Source organism: Arvicanthis niloticus, chromosome 22 (genome assembly GCF_011762505.2).
Source record: "Arvicanthis niloticus isolate mArvNil1 chromosome 22, mArvNil1.pat.X, whole genome shotgun sequence".
Classification (NCBI taxonomy): Eukaryota; Metazoa; Chordata; class Mammalia; order Rodentia; family Muridae; genus Arvicanthis; species Arvicanthis niloticus.
The window spans coordinates 14,651,729-14,671,031 of NC_133429.1; the positions used below are offsets into that span (position 1 = coordinate 14,651,729).

General features: G+C 43.6%; 1 protein-coding gene across 10 annotated transcripts in view; it reads left to right on the forward strand.

The window, feature by feature from the left end:
* Anks1b (ankyrin repeat and sterile alpha motif domain containing 1B) overlaps positions 1–19,303 on the forward strand; it is a 1,013,218-nt gene that overhangs the window by 966,614 nt on the left and 27,301 nt on the right. For all 10 annotated transcript variants that reach the window (XM_076919965.1, XM_076919964.1, XM_076919958.1 and 7 more), the window contains 2 exons: positions 14,315–14,326; positions 15,203–15,289. In XM_076919965.1, coding sequence (XP_076776080.1) covers positions 14,315–14,326; positions 15,203–15,289 — 99 coding nt within the window. The remainder of the gene's footprint in view (positions 1–14,314; positions 14,327–15,202; positions 15,290–19,303) is intronic.

The window sequence follows — 19,303 nt, forward strand, 5'->3', positions numbered from 1 at the left end:
TTAAAATTCAAATGCTTAAAAATTCAGTTTCCTTAATGTCCAAAGTCTTAAAAAATTCAGTCTCAACTGAGAGCTCCTACAAAATAAAATTTAAATAAATCCTTTCTTGCTCGAATGGGGAAGAAACAGGGCACAGTCACAATCTGAGCAAAACAAAATCAAACTCCGAACATGTAACTAACTCAATGTCCAATTATCTAGAGCTCACTCACAATCTTCTGGGCTCCTGCAAAAGGCTTGAGTCACTTCTCTGGCTCTGCCTTCTACAGCACACTCAGATTGTCTTCTAGACTGGGGCTTTCTCCACTCCTCTGCTGCTGCTATTCTTGGTAGTCAACCCAAGGTACTGACATCTCAAAAATGGTGTGATCCGCTATAACTGTGCTGCTCTTTCACCAGAAGCTTCTCCTGGGGTCTCCTCAGACCACATGGTGCCTCTCAGCTGCTCTCCATGACCCATTTCACACCTTCAAAACTTAGCACACCATCTGGGTGACTCATACACTACCACATCCAGCTGCCAGCATGAGGTACAACCTTAAACACCTCTGGAACACAGCTTCTGTGTCCTGACTCCCAGGAAACGCTTCCCAGATCACCTCAGTGATGTTGGTCTCTTCTTAATCACAACCAATTCTTCAGCCTCAGCTGGCCAGAATCACAGATTCTTTACACAAAAGGCTCAGTCTTTGCTTCCTTCTGAAACTTCTCAAACCAGGTTTCCACTGTCTACACTCTCTCAACGTTCTTACCATCCTTCCAAGCTTCTACAGAACAAACAACCCAAGCTCACTGAGCTCTCAACACTCAATGGATTTTCTAGCCCAAAGTTCCAAAGTCCTTCCACAATCCTCCCCAAAACAACATGGACAGGTCTGTCACAGCAACACCCCATTATTTTGATACCAACTTATCTTTCCTAGGGTTATTATTATACTACGATGAAACACCATGACAAAAAGCAGGTTGTGGAGGAAAGGGTTTATTTGGTTCATACAACTACATTGTAGTTGATCACTGAAGGAAGCCAGGGCAGGAACTCAAAAGGGCAGAAACCTGGAGGCAGGAGCTGATGCAGAGGCCATGGAAGGGTGCTGCTTACTGGCTTGCTCATCATAGCTTGCTCAGCCTACTTATAGAACCCAAGCTCCCAGCCCAGGGATGATGGCACCACCCACAATGGGCTAGGCCCTTGCCCACCAATTACTAATTAAGAAAATACCTTATGGATGGATCTTATGGACACATTTTCCCAGTTGAGATTTCCTCCTTCCAGATAACTCTAGCTTATGTCAAGTTGACATAAAACTAGCCACCCCACTAAGCAACATGTTTGCATGGTCCTCCATTATCAACAGCTAAGTGGTACATTTGTTACAACTGATGGACTCACATTGACACTGTAAATATTCTTGCTGCTGTACATCCCGTATATCTGGACAAACTGACAATGGCCCGTGTCTACCATTACTATGTATGATAGTTTCTCTACCCTGCCATTCTCTGGTTTTCAGAGCTGTTTTAGATTTATAGAAAAAAAAATGGTCCCTAAATTACAGGGCTTACATACACTCCCCCTACAGCTACCGAATTTACAATTTCTCTTTTTGTGAAACTCCTGTGTTGGCAGGATACATTTGTCACAATTAGGACCAGTATTCATGTTCAGTATTAACTAAAGTTTGTGGTATATATTAGAACTCATCCTTCCTGTTAACAGAGTTCTAGGCCTCTATAAATATGCAACAATGTATCAACCATTTCTTCTTGGTTGCTTCCATGTTTTGGAAAGTATACAGACGCTATAAACATATAAACATTCCTCCTAAACAAGTACAAAATTTCTTCCCTGGCTGCAAACTCTGAATAATGTCCCTCTTTTTTCTAAATGTGTTTAGTGAAGACTCAGTAGGAACTGGCTTTGAACCTTGATAATATATTATTGCGCAAAATTGCCATGTCTGCCTTGTCTTTTTAGATTTTCTTTAATGAAAGCCCATCTGACAGGCTTTGGTACTAAGCCATAGTTTGGCTTCTTCACAGTAGCCAGGCTGCTCATTTCCTGGATTCTGACAGCTTCGCAGACATTCCCACTTAAGATCATAAATACGAAAACATATACTACTGACATGGGGAGAGTCAGAAAAGATACGTCTTTAATCTTAACACAGTCATTTCCTGCTGCCTTCTGTGTTAGTGGTTCAGCTAAATCCATGTTCTGAAACTCAGGCTTCATTTCCTAATCAATCCCTGGAGGGAAATAATTAGTTCTAGGGTGCTAAATATGAAGCCCTTTCTGCAGGGCTCCCCATAGAAGAGAGCCTTCTTTCCATCTTCCTCACATAACACTGGATAAATGCCAGTGGGGGAGGGCTCATGCTACCCCTCCCCCTTGACAGCAAGGTGTGTGTGTGTGTGTGTGTGTGTGTGTGTGTGTGTGTGTGTGTGTGTGAAGTGCCTGTCTCTGCGGCACCTGCCTTATTGTGTTGGTTAGATACAGTGATGCAAAGTGCCTGCCTCTGTCACATCTCAAACAGGCTGGCTTCTTCCTCCAGATGGGTTGAGTAAATTCATGGGCAGATTTTCTTTAGATCTTTAGATTCCTTCTTTTCTTTTCTTTTCTTTTTTTCTTTTTCTTCCCCCAACCCTGAGGCTAGTACCCACTTCATTGTACTGAATCTCTATGCCCAGAGTATATAAGAGTGCTCTAAAGTTTAGGAATCCGGTAGTTTCATTTCTACCTTGTGAAGTCCATTTCTAAAATGGAGAAAACAAAAAAGATGATCTTTACAAGATGACGTATGTAACTCTACAGTTGTATATTTGGTTCATTTGTCCCTAAATCAATTGGAAGTTGCTTTTCAAACGTTGTGTCTATGGGACTGAATTTCATAGAGCTCTAATCATATTACTTTGGCCACTCTGTGATTTGGGTCTGTTGTGTGTAACTCCCGTGTTGAAGATTCCATAAAGTACAGTGTCTGATGAACTAGGACGTAGTTCTGGCCAATGTGAAGCTCTATTTAGTTTTGCCTTATCCACACCACCACCCCTGTATTTTGCATGGAGTTTAATCATAACTAATATACAGAACCCCATCACTCCCCTAATTAGATTAAATATGCCATTAGAAAACATTATATTCGATGCAATACCCTCTACAATCTTAAGTTTTCCAATCTCATGGTTGGCAATTAGCATTATTCACAGGTGTTTGTGATCTTGAAAATTGCTCTTAAAGGGGAATAAAAAGGAGGCTGGATAGGGTATAGGCTCAGTGGGTAAAACACTTGTTTTGCAAGCGTGGAAACTTTAGTTGAGGAAGATTCCCCAGTACCCATGGAAAATCCCAGCCAAAGCAGCACAAGCCTATAACACCAGATCTCGGGCGGCAGAGGCTGATCCCCAGAGCGCAGCCTGCTAGCCTGCCAGTCTAGCAGAGTCAATGGATTATAGGTTCAGTGAGAGACCCCGCCTCAAAAAAAAAAAAAAAAGGTGGAGAGTAATTGAGGACACCTAACGTTAACCTCTGGCCTCAACATGCATACATGCTATACATACACACACACAGAGAGAGAGAGAGAGAGAGAGAGAGAGAGAGAGAGAGACAGAGAGAGAGACAGAGACAGAGAGAGAGACAGAGATAGAGACACAAAGTCCATTTTAGAAATGGACTTCACAAGGTAGAAATGAAAGTATGGGATTCCTAAACTTTAAAATGCTCTCTTACCTATTATGGGCATAGATACCCAAACTGAGAGAGAGACAGACACAGAAACACAGACACATAATAACACACACAGACAGAGACAGAAAGGCACAGAGAGACAGACACACAGAGAGACAGAGAGACAAAGACAGAGAGACACAAAAACACACACATAGACAGAGACAGAAAGACATAGACAGACACACAGAGACATACAGACAGAGGAGAGAGAGATACACAGACACACAGAGAGACACAGACACATAGAGACAGAAAGACACAGAGAGACAGATGCACAGAAACACATAGACACACACAGAGACAGACATACGTAGACAGAAAGACACACAGTCAGACTAAAACATATACACAGAGGAGTTAGAGGCATAGAAGAAAGAGAGGCAGAGAGGAACAAGAAGGAACTGATTTTTAATGAGGCTAAGAGAGACTAAGGCAAGTCAGGAATAGGCAGGCCCTCAGAGAATGTTAAGATTTGGGAGCCTTTGTACTTTCACCGTAGGCCTCATTAGGTCTGTTCTCCTTAATTTGTATAATTTTTAAACTTCCAAGCTGGAAGAACCTCTAACGTGTGACTTTTCAAATATGTAGATTTCTGGATAATAGCCAGTGCTTTGGTCTGCACGTGGCCACTGTCTTTGCTCTTTCCTGTGCTTTCAAAGAAGCAACACCAGGAGGAAGCTGAAAGGACTTTTTTTTTTTTTTTAAAGTCAGAATGTGTCCTTCCTTAAAAGAAACTCAAACCAAAGCCATAATTTCAAAGTTCAAAGCCACCCTGAGCTATGGAGCATGTTTGTCGGTCTTTGCACAGATCCTTCTGAGAGAAAATGCCATCTGCAGTGTTTGCAGGAAGACCAGTTAGAACTAGGCAGGGGAAAATGTATAAAAGGCTAAGTTCTTTGGCCAAAATTTCAGCTGAGGTTTGCATTTTGCACCATCACTTTCAGGTAGAATCGTGGAATTAGGTCCCCACCTTCTTCTGAGGCCCCTGGGCTTTTTGTTGGGAGAACTGAGCCTATCACATAACTGACAACCACCAATGAGCTACTTACCTGTCCACTGAAAGATGACAGAGCTCCTACCTCAGCCTCCTGTTAACAGAGACTACAGGCATGGGCCACTGCACCCAGCTGTCCACCTGTGCTCTTGTGCTCTGTACTGGGAAGTCTTGCATAAGAAGGAACGCTTCAGTGGATCATAAAATCCAGATGGACTCACATACATATATACATACATAGATACCAATATACACACACACAAATATACTCAGATGCAGACATTCAAAAACACATATACATGTGTACGTACACACACACACACATGCACACACGCATGCACTCACACACTGCTGCTGAAGTTGTATTTACAAGTAATAGATTTAAAGACTCAGTACAGGGCTCTGGTGACAGCCAGCCAGTCCAGTCCATCAGTGAGAGATCCTATCTAAGAAAAATAAAATTAGCCGGGCGGTGGTGGCGCATGCCTTTAATCCCAGCACTTGGGAGGCAGGGGCAGGCGGATTTCTGAGTTCGGGGCCAGCCTGGTCTACAGAGTGAGTTCCAGGACAGCCAGGACTACACAGAGAAACCCTGTCTTGAAAAACCATAAAGAAAAAAAAAGAAAAATAAAATCAGATGTCAAAAAAGAATTAGATGTCAAACAGTAGAGGAAGAGAACTATTGTGCACACATGTATACACACACATACCATATGCACAAAAAACCCTCAAAAAATCAAAAACAAGGTAGACAGCATCTGAGGAATGATAGCTAAGGTTGCTCTCCAACCATGAGTACCCGTATACACACACACACACACACACACATGCATGCACACACACACACACATGCATGCACACACATACACACATATGAAGACTCAATAAATTGGCTTAAGCTAAAAAAAAGAAAATCACAAATGTTTATGCCTCATTTTTTTCATTGCAAAGCAATATGTCATTGCAAAGAGTTACAGAAAATTCTTCATTATCTGCTTCCAAAACAGAGAACAGAAGGAAGAAATGAAAACAACTAATTTTACCACCTAGAAGTGGTAAGCATCTTCCTGTTGACACCTTGTTCATGTGTGATCCTTCAGAGTAATTACTTAGGCCCTCCTGGGCATTACTCCTTCGCTAAAACCTGGAAATGTTCTGTACCTGTTGTTTTACGGTCTATTTTAAACCCCAGTTATATTTGGGGATTTTTTTTTTTTAAGTATTTCAGTAACTCTTCATCCTCAGTATTATTTCTGGTGGTTGATTACAATATTTCAATCGATAGTTAAAACAATCTTTCAGCCAATTCCCTTGGTTATTGTGTCCAGTTCCGATTTAAAAAATAAAAATAAAAATAAAAGTTATAACCAGGATTCTTTGCAAGTGCTGATTATGTCCTTAGGAGAAGCCACTAAATGTAGAAGAGCTGAGCCAAAGGGCACGCCCATTTCCAGACTTTGCGGAACTATTGCCAAACTGCCTTCTGAAAACTCCTTCACAGCTGTGAGGGACCGTGACCACTGGTGTCTCTCAGCCTCAGGTGCCTGCCATCTTGGACATGCCCCCCCCCACCCCCCCCAAGACCAGGGACCGCATGAGAAGCCGAGCATCTTCAGCTCGCCGCCTAGTCTTACCGACATCTATTCTGCCTGTAACTCTAGTTATCTCTTTAACGACTCTTATTTCATATGAAGAATGTTTTCAGTTCTCACAGCCCTCTGGAAACCATGAAAGGATTAAATAATCCTTGCTAATTGCTCTCAAGACCAAGAGCTGTAGCTAAACGCTAATGGCAGTTTTTTTTTTTTTTTTTTTTTTTTTTTTTTGAAATCACTTGTCAAACACTCTGTAATAAACTACCTCCTCAGAATGAACGCAGGGTGCCGCGCGGCTGGGTTTACGTGCATGGCGTCAGAGAGCAGCGCTGACAGTGACTCTCAATCAAACTGATAAACTGCGTCTTTAGAGCAGTTGCGCGCTTAAAGTATGGGCCCCAGACCTGCAGCGTCAGCAGCATCTGGAAATTTGTTAGAATTGCAAATGTGCAGGCCCCAGCCCACTTTCCCAAGCCTCTGGGAGTGCCCGCCCCGCGCCCCCCCCCCCCCCCCAATCAGTCATTTACAGGATTCATGATACCGTCACAGAATTCAGATACACTCCATAGGTGGAAAGCCTTGGTCCTCTGAGCATTCTGCTGAGGATCCTGTGTAGGTCAGCTGTTCTGGGTAGATGCCTTATGTCACTGTGCCTGGAGACTAGCCAGGCCTAGGACAGAGTTAGAGGGCATCACTTTGGGTCTCGATAGATTTGGACAGGACTTTATTTTTGCGCTCTATAGCAGTTAGCACTCCAAGCAAGGAGATGTGTTTGGAATGGCCACTGCTCACTCTGTTTATGGCATACAGTCTTGGTTAGGGTCTCTGTTCCCTCAGCCTTTGGGCTGAAGTTCTTGAGGCCACAACAGCCCTGTAAAGTCATTTGGCCACATTTCTCAGCCAAACGAGGCTCTTGTTAGTGACACTTGGGAACCCAAACGATTTTTAAAAGAAATACAGAGGGGAAGACTCCCGGCTGCCACCAGGAGTCACCTTAGCCCCTTAAGAGGCCCTTCCTACCTTTCCTGGTACCTGCTCCGGAAGCCAGGATGAAGTTGCAGAAATGAAAACCCAGCCCTTCTCCTTGAGGCTGTAAAAATCACCCATCACTGAAGCCCAGGAGCCTCTTGATGGCCTCGCATCACATCTTCCCTGGCTTGGGGTACCACGGCTCTCATGATGCTTCTCTACAACCCCAGCTCTGGGCTGTAGTCAGCCTTTGGCTTCAGCAGCCAGAAGTGGAATGACTGTATCATCTACTTCTGACCTTAAAAAAATGGCAACTCTTTAGGGTTAAAGCTGGGGCTGTCTACCAATGGTTACGGTGGAAAGAGTCAAGACAGCTGTGGGAGGTCCTCTAGACTCTTCCAGGGAAGTAGACCCCATGAAATTCCAAGCATTGACACAAGGTGAAGAAACAAATGTGTCAGCATGGAAGGCCCAAGAAGTCTCCTCAGAAAGCAATCTCGGCACTAAGTTTTACAGGGCAAGGGTTATTTCTGAGTAAGTATTCCAAAGTCGGCTTTCCATACCTTACTCTCCCCACAGCCTAGCTGGTTTTGCTGCGTAAACGCTGAATCTGCCGCCTATAGTGTTCAACCGTTTGAAGGTCACTGGCGGCTACAAGATAGTACTGTTAGATCTAATTTAAATATACCTGGGAAAACTGAATATCATCTTTAGGCTTTGTAACTAACTACAGAAAATATTAGATGGCAAAAGTTATGATCCAGGACTGAAAGTCTAATTAGAAAGTATTCTCGGGGTAGCCATGGACATCTCCTCCCCAGCCTGTGCTTCAGATATGCTGTGAGTAACCAGGGTATTGTAAGAAAGAAGGTTGAGGGCCAGGGAGATGGCTCAGTGGGTAAAGGGCTTGCTGCCCAAGCATGAGGGCCTGAGCCTGGATCCCTAGCATCCACACAAAGGCCAGGCACATGCTGTAACCCGAGCACTAAAGAGGCAGACACAGACAGAGTGTGCAGGCTCACTGGGCAGTTAATGGAGCCGAAACAGTGAGCTCTAGGCTCTGTGAGAGACCTGTCTTCAAATGATAAAGAACAACAGCGGCAGAGTAAGTCACCTGGTGCTGATGCTTGGCCTCCACCCATGTACAAACAGGCGGGTGCACCTGCACATCATACACACACACACACAAACACATACACACATACCATATATGCACACATATATACACATACATACACACATATACATACACAAAATATACACATATACACATACACACATAACACAAATATACATACCACATATGCACATACATACACACAGAAACACATAACACACACAAACACATACATATATGCACATACATACACACATATACACACATATACACATACCATATATACACACATATACATAAATACATACACACATATAAATACATATATACTCAAAATATACATACTTACACCACATACATATATTCATGCATACATACATATACACATATGCACATACACACACATAACAAAAACATACATACCACATATGCACATACATACACACAGAAACACATAACACACACAAACACATACATATATGCACATACATACACAGATATGCACACACATACACATATACCATATATGCACGCATATACATAAATACAGATACAAATACATATACCACATACATACATTCATGCATACATACATATACACATGCACATATACACACATACCATACACACACATATACACAAATACACATACCATATATACACATACATATACATACACACAGAAACACACATATACACACACATGCCATATGCACACATATACACAAACACATACACACACTAACACATTTACACACAAAAACATACACACACACAAATACCACATGCATGCATATATACAAACATATACACATACTTACCTACATATACACAAACACATACCATTCACACACACACAAAAGGAAGGAAGGAAGGAAGGAAGGAAGGAAGGAAGGAAGGAAGGAAGGCAGGCAGGCAGGCAGGCTAACTGAGGCTGTCTTACTCTTTTCCCTCCTTCTGCATTGCTGAGGCACAAATGATTAAACACAGTCCTTGCTCTCCTAGCCTGATGAACGCCTCCACCCCACCCCACCCCACCCCATAAGCCTCTCTGCACTCATTCACACCCAGGAAAAGCACACTCTGAGCTCAGTGGGTCCATGCACTCAGAAGGAATGTGCCTGAACTGTCGAGTCCAAATTAAAAAGTGGGAGACTACTTCTAATCCCAAGGCTCAGAAGGCTGAGGGAGGATTAGGAGCTCAGGGCTAGCCTGAGCTACACAGATGAGACAGAGAAAGAGATGGGGCTGGGGCAGCTAGTAGACTGTCTCCATGTTTTGTATCCATCAATGGAAATATTTGCAGTAAGTACTGCACCTGTGTTGATCCCTGGGGATCCCTGGGGTTCACTAGCTAGCCAGGTAGACTAGTGTCATGTTCCAGGTCAGTGAGAGATCTTGTCTGAATGGACCTCTCAGAATGACAGCCACGAAGTTGTTCTCTGGCCTCTATATGTGTGCATGCGCACACAGGAACACATATACACACAGGAACACACACCCACACAAACAGGAAAGGGAAAAGATCATTATTTCTTTTTCTTGATAAAGAAATAATGTTTTAAAAATATTTTTTAAAAAGAAAAACAATATGAAAGTGTTCAATTACTTCTTAGGAACACTGTTCCAGATATGAAATTATGACTCAGCTCTGCTTGGGGGAACAGGACTATCTAAACTAAGAACTAACTGCAGATTTCTGAACTCCAGCGTCTCCACTCAACCAAATACTGTTTCTCTTGCAATAATAAAAGACTAATAACCTTACCTTGGGAAAACATAAAGAAAATATGGTTGCATTCTACTTCTCGCAGGAAGGAAGATGCAGTACAGGTTATTTGGAGCCTTTCTCCACACGTTAGGAGGGCCTCATTACACATCCGAGTCCCTTCTGTGAGGCTGAGCACCAACCAGAGGAAAGGGAATCTAGAGGCTAGGAAACATCAGATATTCCACAAAGACCCTGGAACAGGGCAAAGCAACTAGAAACCAAAGTTTGCTTTGAGCACAGTTTTCTTTGTACAAATTAATAAGCCTTGCACCTTCCACTTGAACATAGGGGCATAGTGACTACAGACAGACAAAAAGACAGACACCCAGCAAAGCAGCCAGTTAAGTCCTAAAACCCAGGTCTTCTGAGCTCAGCCTTTATAAATTGAGTAGTGAATCATTAGGGTCAGTGTCCTCAGCCCTGGGGAGGAGGGGACAGTGAGGGCATACTGTAGAACAAATGGGGGAGTCCAGACTGAGTTAACTGCCCATGATGGCAGAAGCTCTGTGTTCCAAGGGAATAGGAATTGTGAGACAAATGTCTTTTCTCTGTGGCAAGGGACTTGGATGGGCATCTGACGGGAATCTCTAAATGCTGACAGAAACCACCATTGCTGCCCTCAGGTCTTTTGCCCACTTTCTCCCCAAACTGCCACTAATATAATTGGTAATAGATCTTGCTTGTTATAGAGTCTGGGATTTCCCCCCATAAATCCAATAAAAGCAGTAGAGCTTTCATGGAGCGAAGTGAACGCTTGTTGGTTTTCCTGCCTCCCCAAAGACTCAATAGATTTGCCTTCTTTTTATAAGTGTTCATCTTCCATTAAAAAGTTACGTATAAAACGACTTCTTGGAAAGCCTTCATCAAAATACATCATCAGAAACTCCCCTGTCAAGAAACACGATTGTTGGCCCTTCTAGAAAATACAATTGCTTTCTCGGCGGAACACAGTGTTGAAATCTTCCATGGTCCCCTTGAGCTCCATGTCTGGAGATCAACAAGTTCAGCAGGTTCTTGTCAAGAGACTCATCGGGGAGAGGACAGTCTGGGCTCTATAATAGAATGTAGAGCCACTTCCAACATGAACACCATAGAGACTTGTGCCCAGCCTCGACACTGACACCCCAGACCTGACTTTGCTGAGGAAACAGGAATTTTGAGACCATTTGTCATTTCTCTGCTGTATGGAACTTGGATGGGCATCTTCCAGGGAATCTCTAAATGCTGATGGAAACCGCCATTTTGGCCCTCAGGTCTTCTGCCCACTACCCACCTTCTCCTCAAACTGCCACTAACACAATTGGTAACAGAGCTTGCTTGTTATTGGGCCTGGTATTTTACCCATAAATCCAATTAAAGCAGTCATCCTCTGCCACCTGCTATGTACTGCTTCTGGGGTCCTCTTCCTTTTTAGGAGATCAGGCACTGTGCCTGCTTTCTAATCAGTATGCTTTTTGGCTTCTGTGACATCATCTGTGGGACATTTTCCGGCTCCATTTTTAGTTTCTTTGCCAGATCTTAAGAATTCATCTTCTGCTTGTCATGGTTGTTCCATGCCTTTAATTCTAGCACACGAGAGGCTGAGGCAGGCAGATCTGTGAGTTGAGGCCAGCCTGGTCTACAGAGATAGTTCCAGGGTAGCCAGGGCTACACAGAGAAACCTGTTCAAAAAGAATTCATCTTTTGCCTGGCATGGTATTGCATGCCTTTAGTCCCAGCACCTGGGACTATATGAGTTCCAGGTCAGCCAGAACTACATAGTGAAACCTGTCTCAAAAAAAAAAAATGTTTCTTCCAACCAGATGTGATAACCCACATCTGTACACTTGGCACTCAGAAGGCTGAGGCAGGAGAATTACTAGTTCAAAGCCTGCCTGGACTGTACAGTGAAACCCTGTCCTAAAAATGGTGGGTTTGGGAATTCATCTTCCCCTGGGGGTGTGGTCCATTTTAACCCTTACTGCACCCTAAGACACCCCACCTGTGTCAATCCCTGTAGTCACACTTCCAACATCTGAGCTTCATCTCTCGTTTCCTCCCGATTAGTGTGCTGACTGTGTAAAGGTGTCTCTGTGTGTCTTTGCAAAAACACACTCCCCTCTGGCATTGCTGTCTCTGCTAATGGCCACTTCATCCGTGGCACCCTCACACTCACGCATTTGCTGTGACGTCACAGAGAGCCTCTTGACTCTTCCCCCTTGGTTCAGGGGCTCCTCCCCCGGTTATCCACACTTCTGCTTCAATCCATGTAGAGTCTGCCCTTTGGATTTTACAGCAGCTTCTTACTTACATCCCTCACTTCCCCATCTTCAGTACACCTTTCTTACATCACTCCCTACTTAGCCGGGAAGTCCCGCCTTCCAAATCTACTATATGACCATCCTTTCCTAGCAATTACCTAACCTACCATTTAGAGGTGAACTTGACTTTACTCTTAGAATAGTCTCCAATGTCTTCCTTTTGCCACTCGGATGACTGTCCCTCCAGAGCCAGCCCCCTAGAAGGCAATCAGGCTTGATGAATGAATAACTTTATTAATTAATACCTGCCTTACCCTTTCCATGTTTGCCATTCCAGAAGTATTCTGTTCCCATCGCCCTTGCTGCATGTGTCAGCCTTGTACTTTATGGCCAACTCAGAATGCGTGCTCTGCGAGCAGAGATGTGCTCCTTTGCTGCCCCCCCCCCCTTCCTCCCAGGGAGCATCTGCTCAGCCCTGTTTCCCACTTAGATCCTCCTCAGCAGGGCACTCACTGAAGTGGCCAATTCCAGCAGAGACATTCACTCACAATTTCACATCCCTGAAATGGACCCTGAGCTTTTCCATCAAGTACCAAAGTGGACTGCCCAAAATAACCACCCAACAAATAACAAATGGGGTTTTTTTTCTTAATACTAAATAAAATATTGGTATTTTCATCTTAATGTAGCTATCTATTGTTTCAGGTTATAAATAGGTCTGGCCAGGAAAAAAAAATACTCATGGAAAGAGATGAGGGTGGTGATTGGCTGAAATCCATTGTTAGGCTTTGCAAAGAGTTCTTCACACTCAATTTAGTCAACAGAATGATTGTCTGTGCTGCCCCAGCCTTCTCTGTTCATGAATTCGGCCACTGCTTTGCCTAAAAACCAGTAAACAACATGTGATCTCTTCTAGCCTTGCTTTTGACTTGTCTTGCACATTTTCCAGACGCAGTTAGGAAAAACGTTCAGAACATGAAAGCATATAATGTTATATTCCATTTTTCTAGGATGACTTAGTTTTTGGCAATTGCAAAAGAAAACTGGCAAGTCTAGGTAATTTTAAAACTAGTTAAAAATCACTTCAAGAGAGTCTCTCTTCATTGCCTGGGAACAACACATTTCAAATAATATTCTTAGTAAATTCCTTCATCTCTGAAACAGATATGGCAGCTCTCACAAAAGATGCTGTGTCAGGACAATGAAGACAATATAAAAGATGTCTTCCAGGGGTCAAGAGAAGACCTCTTCCAGGGGTCAAAAAAAGACTTCTTCCAGGTCATAAAAAGACTTCTTCTGGGGATCAAAAAATGACCTCTTCCAGGGGTCAAAAAAGACCTTTTCCGGGGTCAAAAACAAGACCTCTTCCAGAGTCAAAAAAAAAAAACACTTCTGTAGCTCAAAAAAAAAGACCTCTTCCGGGAGTCAAACAAGAGATGCAGTAATCACCACCACCAAGTCCAGTGAGTTTCAGTTACCCATTAAAAGCCTTTTTAAATTCTGGTCATACTTCAGAAATTTTTAATGGAATAGTGAGTGACATACATAGACCTTAAAAGTTCCTGTCCTTTCCCCGGAGTGCTCCAATGTAGAGGGCTGGCTGTCTAAGGTGCAAAGTGGACATTTCTTGCACAGCGGCTCTGTAAACAGGAAGTTGAGATAACAGAGAAAGAGAAACAGAGGCAGGGCCAAAAACTGCTTGCAGCAGTTTCTGAAGTAACAGCCTGGCAGTACCTGCTTTCATCTACGAAACCTGCTCTTTCTGTGGTTCCCTTTACTTTTTTAACAAACTTACACTGCTGGTGAATTGTTGAAATGGTTGCTTTTTTTTCTCACACCCTCTCATGTGTTTTCTCTCCTATTCTGTCCCCACCTGGCTTGTGTGGAAAATCCGTCAGGCTAACTGTCAGGTAAGTCCGTCTTTGTGTTTAACGTGATGATTAAGGGTATGCATAGAGGAATATGGAGTAAGCAAGACTGTTGGTGACCAGTGACAAATGACATGGCTAAGCAGGAAAAGCATAGACTGGATTGCACAGAACCTTTTTGCAGCTGTGTAAATGGCAGAGGCTGCCGATCCCGCATGTGAAGCCAAGGAGAACATCTGTCAGAAGAGTGACTGCAGGGATATGGCCGGAGCTATAGGATAAAGTCGCTCGCCTGTCCTGTCTAATGATTTTTTTTTTTTTTCTGTGACTCTGAATAAAGGCTGCTCCTGAAAGTCTTAGCTGTTATCAAGCAGTATGAAATCCTGTGTGGTCCTATGTGATGCCACTATAAATATTATATCTGCTGCTGGGATTTGGCCAGGATCAAGGAAAAATTTTCAGGGATGCATTTTAAAGCCCTGTTCCGGGTCCACATCTGAACATTCCCTATGCCTTGGAGAATGACAGTGGCGAGGAGGAAGGAACAGCGGTGCCATATATTTTGTTGCTGTCAAAATGCACCATTGGCGTTGTTGGTGTTAAATGGTGTGACTTAAGTCTTCTCAAGGAAACAGACAGAGTTCACTAGCCTCCCGCTGTTGTTGAGGGAAAGGGGTGCCTTCATACCATAAGAAGTAGTAGGATCAACAGATACTCTATAAGCCCAAAGCATAGCTAATGGCAAGAGAGACAGCCATTTAAATCTGATAGTGTGTGTGTGTGTGTGTGTGTGTGTGTTAGCATGTTAGCGTCAGTTCATTTTTATCTTTCGAGAGGAAAAAAAAAAAAAAAACCTGATGTGCTTCAGTTGCCATGCAACAGCACAGTGTTCTAACAGCATTCTAATTTTAATTTCAGAAGTCTACAGAGCAAATGAAGAAAGTCCCCACCATCATTCTTTCCGTCTCATATAAAGGAGTCAAATTTATCGATGCGGCAAATAAGGTAGGTGCCCAACCTCTCTTTGGTCCAAGTTGCAGCCATAGTCCTTGAGTAAGAGAATTTAAGATCCTGGCACGACCCCTTTTGTCACTCTCCCCGCCCCCCACCTCATGCTTCCTGTTCATACCTATAACTGCGAATGCACGCACGTGTATCCACTGACACACAGAAAAAGGCATGGTTCACTTGTGGTCTTGATCTAGGATTGTTAACATTTTTGTGCTTACACTTCACAGTGTCCTCTCTAGTAGACAGGGATCACTTAACAGTTGTGTCCCTTTGGAGCTAGAGGATACTAAGACAACAAGAGCACAAATCACTTATTAAAGGCACAAGGTCATTCCTTCACCAGAAGAATTGGAATAAATGAGACTAGATGAAGGGCGAGGATATTGGTCTATGTGTTGTTCTTTAAAATAAATAAATTTTATACACACAACACACATACACACACACAAAGTTCTTGCCCTTGAAAACTATACTTGATCTTAGCCAAAAAGCCAGGAAGTGGTTGTCCCCTCTTTTGGTACAGGTCGTGAATGCCTGGTGTAATAAGGAGCACACCTTGACATTTTGTATTCTATAACCACCTTTCATTCCCAGCTACTGGAATGAAGAGAGTTGCTACTGTTTGTTTTCTTAACAGACTCAGTCAGGAAAGCAGCTGAGGACATGCTGTGTCCTTGTGCTCACAGTGGAAATGCTTGGCAGCTCTGAGGTCAAATGTGGCCAAGTGGGTTTGTGTTTGATTTAAGATCGTCTTAGCATTCCCTTCTGAGCCAAGACCACAGAATCCTGGATAACCTAGAGAGCTTAGGTGTGGCCACTGTAAGAGTTGTAAGAGCTGACTGGTCTCTCACTAAACCCTGAAGGTCTGTTGGAGTTTTTTACTCTCCTGTCCTTTCAGTTGATAAAGGGAGAGATGAGGTGATGACCATTTGTAAGGAGTGTTTGTCTTCTGCATCAGTCACCCTGGTCTTGCCCCCAGATGCACTCCATTTTGAAGAAATGGAAAAGAGAATCATGAAACCAGTCAACTCCAGCAGTGATGACAGGGAGCAAAAGCAAGTAGATTGTAACGTCAGGGACGTTGGACCTTGACCATGGACAATGACCCTTTAATGTCTGTAACCTTAAGCATCTGGATCAACCTTTTAGAAATTTTCCTGATTACTTTTCTATAAAATGTTGCATTGGCAGTTAGATAAGCCCAAGTGCCCCCAAATATGCTATGGAAAACAACCTCCCAGTTTGGGGGAAGATTCTAGAACTGAGGTAGAAAGCCTGTAACACAGCATCATCATGATGGCTCACGGTAATCAAAGTAATATTAAGTGTATTATGTTTCATGATGGCTCAGCTGTGCAGTACGTCGTTGGCTGTTATTATGTCAGATTACAGTTGCAGGGACTCAAATCAGAACAACCCTTGATTGGCTTTTCTATTTCTTGGAGAATTTCGTTTCTGGTACCTAAAATTGCCTTACCCTTAATTCAGAATCGCTTAAAGAGTTCTTCGGTTGGAATGTTCACTGATGGTATCGTTGCATCCGGTGTGAAAGGAAGATATCTTAGGGTTTCCATTACTGTAAAGAGACACCATGACCAAGGCAACTCTTATAAGGACAACATTTAATTGGGGCTGCCTTACAGGTTTAGTGGCTCAGTCTATTATCATCAAGGCAGGAACATGGCAGCATCCAGGCTGATGTGAGGCTGGAGGAGCTAAAAGTTCTACACCTTGATCCAAAGGCAGACAGGAGAAGACTGTCTCCCAGGTAGTTAGGAGGAGGAACTCAAAGCCCACCATAGTGACACATTTCTTCCAACAAGGCCACACCTCCTAATAGTGCTATTTCATGAGCCAAACATATTCAAACCACCACAGAGGGCTATGGTACTTAGACCCTCCCCAAACACACACGCACATGCACACGCACACACACACACACACCTTACCCTAAAATCTGAAGCAACTGCCTCCCCCTATTGAATCTGAAAAACCTGAAGAGCAATGTTGAGTTTGACAATCTCTGAACTGAGTTAGATTCTGACCGTTTCCGAACAGGAGCCGTTTGCTCTTGGAAGTTGCTATAGCTTAAAGGGTCATGCCTGTCATTCAGTGGTGTCATAACCCACCTGCATCTGCACTTATTGCCTCCTCTCTGACAAGACACCCACCATCAGAACAGTAAGAGATGCTTAGCTGAGTCTGCTGCCATTTGCAGACAGACACGTAGAGGGCGGTAGACTCGATACCTCTTGACTGTATCTCTTGAGAGACTTCTGACTCAGTCACCAGTGACTGTGTAGACCCCTGCCGACGTCTTTGAAAGCATCAGCACAGAAAAACACGTGCAAAAGATAATTTTGTGTAAATAAAGAGCCTGAATAAAGACATCCTGAGTATCTTTCAGGTCCTTGCATTGTGGCCTGTGACCCCTTTTCAGGTTCAAGAGCAAAGACACAGTATGTCTGGTGGCAGTGGTACCAAGGCGTCTATGACTATCACAACACATACTTGGCTCTCTAAAGAGCTGGAGGACGTTTACTTCAAGTGGCTATGTACTTGCTCCTCCCGACATGACAATGTGGAAAGAGACTGGGTGACTGGAGGGGTTAGTCTAACAGTTGCTGTGTGAGAAGCTGAAGTAGAGAGTGGTCAAAGAGACAGAAAGAAAAACAAGTCTAAGGCTCCTTTGAGAGCGGAGGAGCATGAGCAAGGCTGAGGGCTGGCCTCAGAAGACTTGAAGACTTGCTGGAAGGGAGAAGGGGTGAACTCACATGCTGCTTTAGATTGCCCCCCACTGGGACGTATGGTCCCGGTGGGCCACATTGCTCTGAAGGACTTGTCGATAGACGTGTATTTGAGGACCTCATCATTTCAGGTGCTAGTGGCCACAGAGCCTATGCTAAGACGCATGCACCTTAGTGTTCCAATGTACTTGATTCTTCACCATGTGTTCCTCTGCCTCCCACCGGTATGATGGACGGGGCTGTCTAATCTACACAGACACCCTAAGCTCCCTGTCCTTTGACCAATGTTTGCACCAGACAAACAGCCTGTTTGTCATGAATTTTTTTCCACTGCCTAACCTAATACCACTTCTATTATTCCACAGCTACCTTCTACCAATTAGTTTAAAGAACAGTGGGTAATTAATTATATGCTAATTACCCTTCCTTTCCTATTAGCCCCTATTAGGAAATGCCAAAGATGAACCCTCCAATGAAGCATTTCTTTTCTAGTCAATAAAGAAATAACTCTGAGTTCATGGGGAAGGGCCAGATGCCTAGTTATAAACACATAGATGTATTACCTAGCAACTTAGGAGACTAATCACTAAGCCTGACTGAAGGAGGAGGAGGCAAAGGAGAGCTTGCATTTGAAATGAAGCTTGGAATAGATTTAGTCCTAAAATGTTTTAAAGAACTTTACATCTGCTTTTCATAGATCAGTAGCCCAGAGTCACCCCCCTGCAGTAGCCCAGAGTCACCCCCCTGCAGGGACCTGGCCACAAGGACTCCAGCTATTGTTTACCGGCCTTTCTTGAGATTAGCGGGGTTTGCCAAGAGGTGACCCCATTCCAACATGTAGGGATCCAGGAATGATGTGGGCCTGAGTCACACTTACCCTCCCCAGCTTTCTCGGCCTACGATTGCACTAGAAAGAATATCAGAGTGGAGTCTTTTTCACTTTAGCTTGTGATTTTTTTTTTTTCTTTGAATGACAATTTCAAACATGGCAATAAGTGCTCATTGGTTTTCAAAGCACACACTTATAAGCAGCTGGGAGTCCCATGAGACCACAGTTGGTGTGCAGTGCGGTCTTCGGCCTGGGACACCTGTTCATGGGCATCTCCAGTTCTCTCAGAGCACTGCCTGCATCCTGGTCCTTCTCTGGGGGGGATCATTTCAGTCCCTTGATGGAAAAGAAGTGGTCAGGAGAAGCTCTCTATTGTAGGGTGAAGATGAAGGGAATGGCAAGGGACAGATTTCTAGGCTGTATCCCTTTGGA